This window comes from Clarias gariepinus, chromosome 24 (genome assembly GCF_024256425.1).
Source record: "Clarias gariepinus isolate MV-2021 ecotype Netherlands chromosome 24, CGAR_prim_01v2, whole genome shotgun sequence".
Lineage (NCBI taxonomy): Eukaryota > Metazoa > Chordata > Actinopteri > Siluriformes > Clariidae > Clarias > Clarias gariepinus.
Window position 1 is genome coordinate 6382828 of NC_071123.1, and position 9450 is coordinate 6392277.

The following is a 9450-nucleotide window of genomic DNA, read 5'->3' on the forward strand; positions in this document are numbered from 1 at the left end:
GATAATTAACTTTAAAGCATTGTATAAAATAATAGGTAGCTGTATCTAATCAATACATCAAATAATTGATAATAAATGTATAAATAAATATATATTTATACATTTACATTTTTTTTCTTTAAAAATAGGAGACAATTCTTTATATTGACACTGCTTTAGAAAAAAAAAATTAATAAATGCATGGATCGATTGATATATAGATAAAAGTTCCCAGGTTCAAATCCAACTACCACCAGGTTCCAACTGTTGGGCCCTTGAGCAAGGCCCTTCACCCTCAACTGCTCAGGTATATAATGAGAGAAAATGTAAGTCGCTCTGTATAAGGATGTCTGCCAAATGCTGTAAATTAAAATTTTCTTATTTTCCTAAGTTTTGTTTTTCTTTCAAAAGGAGACGGATAAATATTATATGATAAATTTAATCTTATTTTTCCCTCTTATTCCTATTTTTTTAAATAATTTTTATTCAAGTTTTTTTATTCATAAATCTAAATGTAATAATAGTATACCTGTTTTCTTGTATTAAGTTTAAAAGGCTGTGAGAATTTTACATTTACAGTATGTGAGTCATACTGTATGGATTGTTGTTTACTATTGTTATTTATTATGTATTATGCAATTAAATATTTCCTTTTTTAATTTTCTATTCAGTGCACGTTTTAACCCTGGCTATGTTGCTAAAATAAGATGAAATAAAATACAATAAAATAAAATATAATAAAACAAAAGTTATATGGTTGTAGCCCCGCCCATTATTCCGCCATTTTGGCTAAAGGCGGGTAATTTTGAAACGCTGCCGGGTTTATATCGCTTACTGACTTGATCGGTTACGATTAATACAATTCCTAAGAATAAATCAGGTTTAAAATAAAATTATCTATATTTCGAATCTAAGGAAATATTAATTATAGCTTTTTTTGTGAATGTCGAGGTAACTGCTAAGTTTGACGGATTTATTTGCTTTACGAGATGAGCAGCAGGACAGCGCGAGCAGCGTCCACGGGACAGACGGGCAAAAACAACAACAACAACAACAACCAAAACACAAGTATGGCACAGTTTTACTAGTTTGATAGTGATAGAAAATCAGAATGTATACTAGTTTATGTAGTTGGTTTGCAATTTAAATAAGTCTACCTCGTAAACAGTCGAATTTTTGGCATTTCCATGGCATGAAGCTAAGCTAAGCTAATGCTAGCAAAACTACTGCAGGTTTAATAGGTTACTCATGACTTTGTGTTTTTATTCGACAACAAAAACAAAAAAACAAACTATGGTTATATATTGACAGCAATATTGCTTGTGTTTTTCACTTAGTGCAGAGGTTTGTACTCCCCCCGTGTCATTGAACCAAGTTAAAAACTCCACCAGGGGTTCTCTTTATGTGTCTAATTCTGTTGGGATCACTTTTCTCTGAAACTTGCTTGAGCTGAGAAAGGGAAGGTTAAAGGTTTTGCTTAAGATCCTAACATGAGCAGCGTTGGGATTTGAACTTGCACCCTTCTGGACAGTTATCCAAAGCCTTACAAGTGCAGGTTCTAATCCTAGTCCTGGAGAACCCCTTTGACCTGAACATTTTAGTGCTTTTACTGCTTGAACACACGCGCATACGCCAAAAAAAAAAAAAAAAATTCAGCTGTTGATTAGGTGACTGAATTGCGTTGGGGCGAGCACCAAAAACCTGCAGGACAGAGGGTTCTCCGGAGTCAAGGTTCGGAATCTGATATTTACAGCATGAAAGGTCAAAATTGACCCCAACTGTAAGTCAACTTTATACCTATCATAAAATAATCATTAAAAAATTTTATGATCTGAATTTACAGAGCTGATATATATAAAAAGACGACTTCGAGTCAGGTTTATTTTTATGTGCGAGTTCTAATCCAAGACCTGGAGTACCCCTTTGACCTGATCATTTTGGTGCTTTCCCTGCCCCAACACACTTACACAAACAATGTTTAACTCATAAACAGCTGTCGATTAGGTGACGGAGTTGCACTGGAGGCAAACACAAAAACACCAAAACCTGCAGGACAGAGAGTTCTGGGAACCTGGGATTTACAGCATGAAAGGTTAAAATCGACCCAAAGTGTGAGACAACATTGACCTGAATCTTTAGAGCAGGAAATCATGACCAAATAAAAGAAAATGGCAGAAAGATTCACATGAATAAAGAGGAAGAACTAAAAAATTCAATGTTTAGTTTTTAATGTTTTACCTTGTACTGTGTTTCCTTGCTTTTTTATAAATAAAAAAAAAGGTTCTGTTTTGTCTCTTTTTCACTCAACTGTATGCTGGCTTTATATTTGGAAATGGATTGAGGATAAAAACAATTGGTATATTAAAATGAATAAGGTGTTTAAAACAAGACAAGTGTCCGATAAAACGATATCAAGAAGAATTTCAGTTATCTGAAGATAATCTTGAAAAATGAAAATCGTTAATTGTAAAAATGTAAATAGTTAATTTTTATGCTCGTACATTTGTTTTATGTGTGTTCCTATTCCCTGGTTCTGTAGAGTCCGATGGAGGCAGTCTACCTCGCAGGAGATCTGCACGGCTGTCTGCCAATGATGAAAACATACCTCCTAAAACTGAGGTGAGAAGTGGCAGAAAAATCAGTGTTTTAAACGAGCGTAAATTCTATTGCATTATTTTTTTTATGTGAAAATTCTCAACTCTGTTGTGGACACTTTGCTTTGGGCACTCATCTCAGTTACTGTTTTCTCTCCAAGGCTTCAAGTGTGCCTGTCAAGCGATCGATCACTGTAAGGAAAATTGCACCAAGGAAAACCCAGGTGAAATATGGATATATATAAAAAAAAAAACTTCATACATATAAGGAATGCTTTTGTAGCTGCTGCTGATAATTAATAAATTTTGCTCTATAACTTATTCACAGGCTGCATCAGAGCCTAATAAGGAAAATGTGGAAAAGAAAAGAGTTTCCGGTGAATCTGCAAAAAGGTCCAAGATCTCGAGTCCACCCCAAGCCGAGACCACCGCACCCAAACCCACGATCCTGTCCCCCATCCAGCCCTCTGCATCTCCCTCACCTAATCCCGGAAAACAACCAGAACAGGACCCTGTTTGGTCCAGCAAAGTACGACGCTCATACAGCCGCCTGAGCATGGGTGACCGATCGTTCGAGAGCCCCAAGCCTCAGTCTGCCTCGTCCCCCACGCGCAGGGAAACTCTCTTCGGGTTCGAGAGGCTCCAGACGCCGGAGGTGATCCGTAAAGCAGACCTGACCGGAGGCACTTCTTCCTCCCTGTGTGTCGGATCCTTCAACCTCTCGGCAGCTGATGACAGCGTTAATAACACAACAGAACCCGATCTCAACATCCCTGGGGTCTGTCTGGTGAAGAAGAACGCACGGAGGAAGAAAGTTCAGCAGATAAAGGTGATACAAGGACAGAGTTGGAGACAGTACTTAAGATAGTATTTAGTATTTTTAGTAGCAGTTATTGTCATTGGTGTTAGTGTTAATTTTGTATTAGTTAAGTCTCACCTTATTGGATGTATAGTATATTTGGAAATATTTCTATAAAAATAAATTTTTATTTATATGTTTTATTTTTATTAATTATAGCTAATTCTTACAATTGAGCAGTTTAATCAGTCATTGATTCAGCTAATTGAATCGATGGATCATTATTTAGGTGAAATTTAAAACGTTAAATGATCTAAAAATATATTAAATTATATAACACTCCTCAAAAAAATATACCACAGTGTTTGCAGAAATTGGAAACAGCTTTCATTTTAATGCAAATACTAAGTGTTTTTTGTCTTTTTTATTCTTTCACTTTTGCGTTTATGAGCGGTTTATTCAATTATACCACCTAATATACAGCGGCACAGAAGAAGGAAAAAGAAGACTATTACTGTACAGTGGAACCTCGGATTACGAGCTTAATTCGTTCAGGAAGTGGGCTCGTATTCCAAAAACACTCGTAAACCAAATTTAATTTTCCCATAGGAAATAATGGAAACTTAAATTATTCGTTCTACAGCCCAAAAAAATAAATACATAAATATAATTAATACAAAATATAAAGTAAAAATAAAACAAATTAACCTGTACTTTACCTTAAATTTTTTTAAAATTAAACCCCGACAGATAAGGGTTTTCGTTTGTGCATGCAGAGTGTATGTGTGTAAAATGTGCGCGCGCGCACACACACACACACACATTAACGGATAGACCGTTTTTTAAAACTTTTTAACAATTAGCAAGGAACATTCCTAGTCACACTCACGTGAGCGCATACTAACAGGATCACTGCTGTAAGTAAAACAACAACAACAACAAAAAACAAATTAAACAGCTCCTCACCTTTGAAAACAATCGCGACAGAGAGACGTTTGTGTGTTTATTTGGCAACCTGAGAGGAGGGGAGATGAAGGGGGGCTCGCTCGCGTTTACGGGCCCCTTCTCTCAGGTTGCCAAACAAACACACAAACTCTCTGCCTTACACAGACACAAACACGCACACTTAAAAACACTGCAGGCACTAAGACCCAGCAGGGGAGACAATGGGTCTCGGCTTTACAGCTCCCCTTCTCTCAGGTTGCCAAATAAACACACAAACTCTTCTCTGTCGCAACTGTTTTCAAAGGTGAGGAGCTGTTTAATTTTTGTTGTTGTTGTTGTTTTACTTTACAGTAGTAATCCCGTTAGTATGCACTCACGCGAGTGTGACTAGCGATGTTCCTTGCTAATTTTTAAACGGTTTTAAAAACGGTCTCTCCGTTAATGTGTGTGTGTGTGTGTGTGTGTGCGCGCGCGCACACGCACATCTCACACACACACACACACACACACAGCGCGTGTGTGTATTCACCCAGCAGGAGAGACGATTACTTACAATTCTGCTGCAAGAGAGAGAAAAACCGTTGGCTCACTTGTGATTACGTAACGCTCGTTGTTAAAACAAGAAGCGCATGCGTGAAACATGATACTTGGTGCTCGTTAACTAAGACAATGCTCGTTTTTCAAGTAAAAATTTATTAAAAATTGTTGCTCGTCTTGCAAAACACTCGTAAACCACGTTACTCGTAATCCGAGGGTCCACTGTACTTCGTAAAGCATTAATGCATTGATGCACAGCTTATCAATGCATATTAGATAAAATGTTTTTAAATAATTTTGAAACCTTTAAAAATACAACAATTCTGCAAACATTTGTATTTAAAAAAAAAAATTGCAATGCCCAAAATCAAATTAAATCGAATCAGACAGTCTACCTACGATTCACAGCTCAAATCCTAATAATAAAATGAAAAGAAAATAAAGTTCCACAGCAACTTTGCATGCTTTGTAAACTATAAACCCCTTTATACTGCAGATTTTCAGATTTTTTTAAAACTTGTAACTCTACCACTGTTCGGAAAAATGTGCTGACCCTGGAGACTAAATATTTTTTTACCAAAAGCTACATCATATTATTGATTTAAACAACATAACAAATTCTGCTTATGTGGAATGTCCATCACATCCAAAGTCCAGGTATAAGGTGTCGCTTTAGGGTAAAAGAAAAATCATTTTCAAACTGATTTGCATTACAGTCAGAGCTGCTGTTACGGGAAAAAAAAAAGGATTCCACTGTGCTATGTTGCCTGGCCAACATAAAACAAAGGCTTGCACTCTAAGATTTCATTCAGTTACCTTTAGCTTTAATTACAGCACGCAATGTGGTAGCTAGTTCATGTGTGGAAAAGTATTCATCAGGCTCCCAGAATCACACCCTGTGACATCAGGGAGGAAAAAAACCTCCACTGATGTGAAAAACTGGTCATTCAGTCCATTCAGGTCATCAGCTGACTTCATTTTATTGCCAAATAACGTTGACATTCCTCCCTAGTCGTTTTCTTTGCAGCCCAATAATTCAACCTCATTTCTTTTTCCTCTCTTCAGATGTCAGAACTGGACGTTCTAGCCGCAAAGATGAACGCCGAGTTCGAGGAGGCAGAGTGCTTCGAGCTGGTGGTGGAGTGACGCGACGCGCCTGAGCATCCATAGAGACATTTGGACCTCTGGGGACGAGTGGCCTGAGGCACAGTCCTGCTTTAGCACGAATTGCTTCTGTAAAGGAGGACAGATCAAGCAAAATTGTTCATTAAAGATCTGGAAAGAAATGGAATAAGCCATTAAGTTCGAGAATACTTTTGCTCTGTAATTTGTTGTAGTGTTTTCTTTTTCCTTTACACTTTATTAGAGCAGCTCAGACTGTATGATTATTGAAACCAGGTTTTATATTAGTACTTATTTCCTGCATATCTTCTCATGTCAACATAGATTTAAGCAGTGCTTTATGTTGTCTACTTTCATTGTTTATTTTATTTGTGTTTGTCTGATTATGTATAAGCGCTAGTTCTGTTCATTCGCATGATTAGGTCATGAAACTTGGTTGCTATTTTATTTTTTAGTTTGCGATTTCCCCAAAAATTTTCCCAAGGCCTACTGTTGTATCATGCTCTATACTAACTAAAACAATCAGCAGAACAATTCCTTTTATTTACTGATTTTTGTTTATTGTTGTCTTTGATATCCATTATACAGTATTCAGTTTACTGTGCATTCTTAGACTCTCATTTCAAAACCATATCGAAAATCCATCACTATAAATAGCTGCTGAAAACTACGGTCTGAATTTAGTAAGATTCTTTTTTTCTATTTTTTTTTCCCATGTAGGAGGGTAAGTCAGTGTGATTTCTAAAATAAAGAAATAAACTTTGATTTATAGGATCTAGAGACTGGTTAAATACTGGATTACAAAAAGTTATGCTCTTTGGGGGCACCTACTGTATGTGTAGCGTAAAAACAAGTTTTCAATTGACTCACCCTCGTGGATGAGGGTGAGTCAAACGTTCGAATAAAATGTCTGTTGGCTGCACCGTCTTATCATCACTTTCCGTTCAAGGCCACAGTCATGACCACAGTTGTGCTGGTGTGAACGTGTTATTTGTGATTTGCATGAAAGAATCTTTTGTGGTCCGAGGGTGTACCAGGGCGGTGCCAAAAATACTCATGGAAGAGCATAAATAGAAGTGTTCGGATATTGCAAACAAAATTTAAACATGTACTGTAAGGAAGTTAAAAGTCTCATAAAGAGAATCATTACTGGTGATGAGACATGGCTTCTAAAAAAAGTTCAAAAGTCGTCATCAACTGCAAAGATGGTGAATACATATATCTGTAAAGATTCTTAGTCATCTAGGTAAGGTTATCTGGAAGTAAGTATGAGTCATGTTAACTTCTTAGTTTAGTAGAAATGTTTCAAAGTTAAAGGGTCCGCCCCTATTTGTTACATAAACTTCTATTCTCACCTTCTCCGTTGTTTATGAAACAAGCTGTTTTAGATAGTGGAGAATCATTTGACCTTGGAGGACTTAAATAGGAGGAAATTTCCAACTGACCTTAGACTGAAAAAGCTAGTAAAAAAGCTGGTGCTTACAGTTTTCTAGGATTTTCAAGGGCCGGTATCGGAACATTATTAGTAGAAAAGGTTTAAAAATCAATGGTGCTCGTTACAGCGTGATGTTTCTTAAAGAGCTGGAGCTTCGGATTAACTGCAGAGGACTGACAATGTTCATTGATCACTTGTACACTTAATCATCAGCAATCCTGAGCCTTAAAGATTTAAAACAACAGGACAGTCCAGTTTGGGCGATCCTGTGCCAACTATTGCTTCAGCTTCCTGTCTTTGGCTGATGGGAGTGGCACTCAAACCACAAAGTGGTGTTTAATCTGAGATACTTTTCTATTCGCCATGGTTCCAAAGAGTTGTTTGTATGATTAGACTCTTTCCATCAGCTTGAAACACTCTAAGGGTTTTCTGTGTGATATTTGATTTTTCAGACCATCGCACGGTTGTATGGTGCTGCAGCTGCCACTTGATCAGCTGATCAGATGACTAGATCAAAGAGCCAGTGTACAGATGTTTCTAATAACGCCTGGAGGTAATAGGTAGGACAAGGTGTCGATATCCTTGTGGTAGAAAACCGAGAGTTCCAAAGCAATGAGACTTCCTGGATGAACCAACCATTTAAAACGCTAATGAATAATCTATTGTGGTTTGTTATTAACTAATAATAATATAAATTGTAATAGCAATATACTATTGCTACTCACTTTAATATAATTAGACAAACTTTTAAAATGAAAATGAGTTTAAAAAAGATATCAAAAACTCAATCCAAGAAAGATTTCTATGTAAATTGTAAAATGTTTTGATATTTCTTTATTATAGTTACTGTATTTAATAGGATTAATAGGGAAAGAACCGACATGGACGGGTTATTTTCGTCACATCTACATCTACATCCACAGGTCAAGCTGTAGATTAGGTTGTGTCCTTCCATTCTCTTTGCCGGAGGCTACCATCGCTGTTCTACTGACATCGATTATCCAGGAAGGATGCGCTCTGTTACACGCTTGACCATCGATTAGTTTGTCGGGGACTAAAAGGGAAATAGAAGCTGATAAACCAATACCAGGACAGCTCGTCTCAGTTGTAATAGAAGCATTTGGGAGAGAGGTTGCTGTTGTAATTTAAGATTAGAATTATTTATTCCTTTTTTTTTTTTTGCCGGTTTAATGCTTCAGTAGCCAAGATATTCAGAGCATAAGGAAAATTTCGAAATTTTCCTTATGCGCAGAATATCTTGGCTACTGAAGCATTAAACTGCCCAAAAATAATAATAAAGAAAGAAATAATGAAAAAATTACTGTAATTTCTTATTAACATCTTATTTAAATTTAAATTTCCAAAGTATTTTAATATTAGCAAATAATATTTATTTTGTGTGTACTGTTTTTTTTTTTTTTTTTACTTAGGGCACGAGGCAGGGTACACCCTGGACAGGGTGCCAATCCATCGCAGGGCACACACACATATACACACACTCACTAACACTCTATGGGCAAATTGGGAACATCAATTAACCTAACCTACATGTCTTTGGTCTGTGGGAGGAAACCGGGCTACCCGGAGGAAACCCACCAAGCACGGGGAGAACATGCAAACTCAATGCACACAGAGACTGGAATCGAGCCTGGCTGGGAATTGAACCTAGACCCTGCAGGTGTAAGGCGACAGTGCTAACCACTACACCACTGTGCCGCCCGTCATACATCCAATTACTAATAATTATTTAAATTGCATTGTTATAATTGTATAATGATTATATAATGATTATTTTTATTTTATAATGATTTAATATTATATATTTTTTATTTTGTTATATATTATTATTTTATTATATTATTTTACTTTACTATTTAATTTATGTAATGGGAGTGAAAGTAGAAAGTTCCAAAATATTTTTTTTTTTTGTACAGCATGATTTAGGGCGTGATTATTTTATAAGTTGCCAAATACATGTACATAAAGGTCAGTTTTTATTATTTTATTTTTTTTAAGTCCTGCTTAATTTGCTGAATAAA

The 9450-nt window shown here is 36.4% G+C and overlaps 1 protein-coding gene across 1 annotated transcript; it reads left to right on the forward strand.

Moving 5' to 3' along the window:
* The first annotated feature begins 776 nt into the window (after window positions 1–776).
* On the forward strand, window positions 777–6750 carry cdca5 (cell division cycle associated 5). Its single transcript, XM_053485685.1, has 5 exons — window positions 777–1047; window positions 2519–2598; window positions 2735–2797; window positions 2902–3402; window positions 5920–6750. Exons 1-5 carry the CDS (start codon window positions 969–971, stop codon window positions 5998–6000), a joined length of 804 nt encoding a protein of 267 aa, XP_053341660.1. The 5' UTR covers window positions 777–968; the 3' UTR covers window positions 6001–6750.
* The last annotated feature ends 2700 nt before the right edge of the window (window positions 6751–9450 follow it).

What these genes read in the sequence shown, in the direction of transcription:
- cdca5 (XM_053485685.1), top strand. Translation starts at nt 969, where the DNA reads ATGAGCAGCAGGACAGCGCGAGCAGCGTCCACGGGACAGACGGGCAAA. An exon ending in CAACAACAACCAAAACACAA is followed by an intron (nt 1,048 to 2,518) that starts GTATGGCACAGT and finishes CTGGTTCTGTAG; the next exon opens with AGTCCGATGGAGGCAGTCTA. An exon ending in ACATACCTCCTAAAACTGAG is followed by an intron (nt 2,599 to 2,734) that starts GTGAGAAGTGGC and finishes TTTCTCTCCAAG; the next exon opens with GCTTCAAGTGTGCCTGTCAA.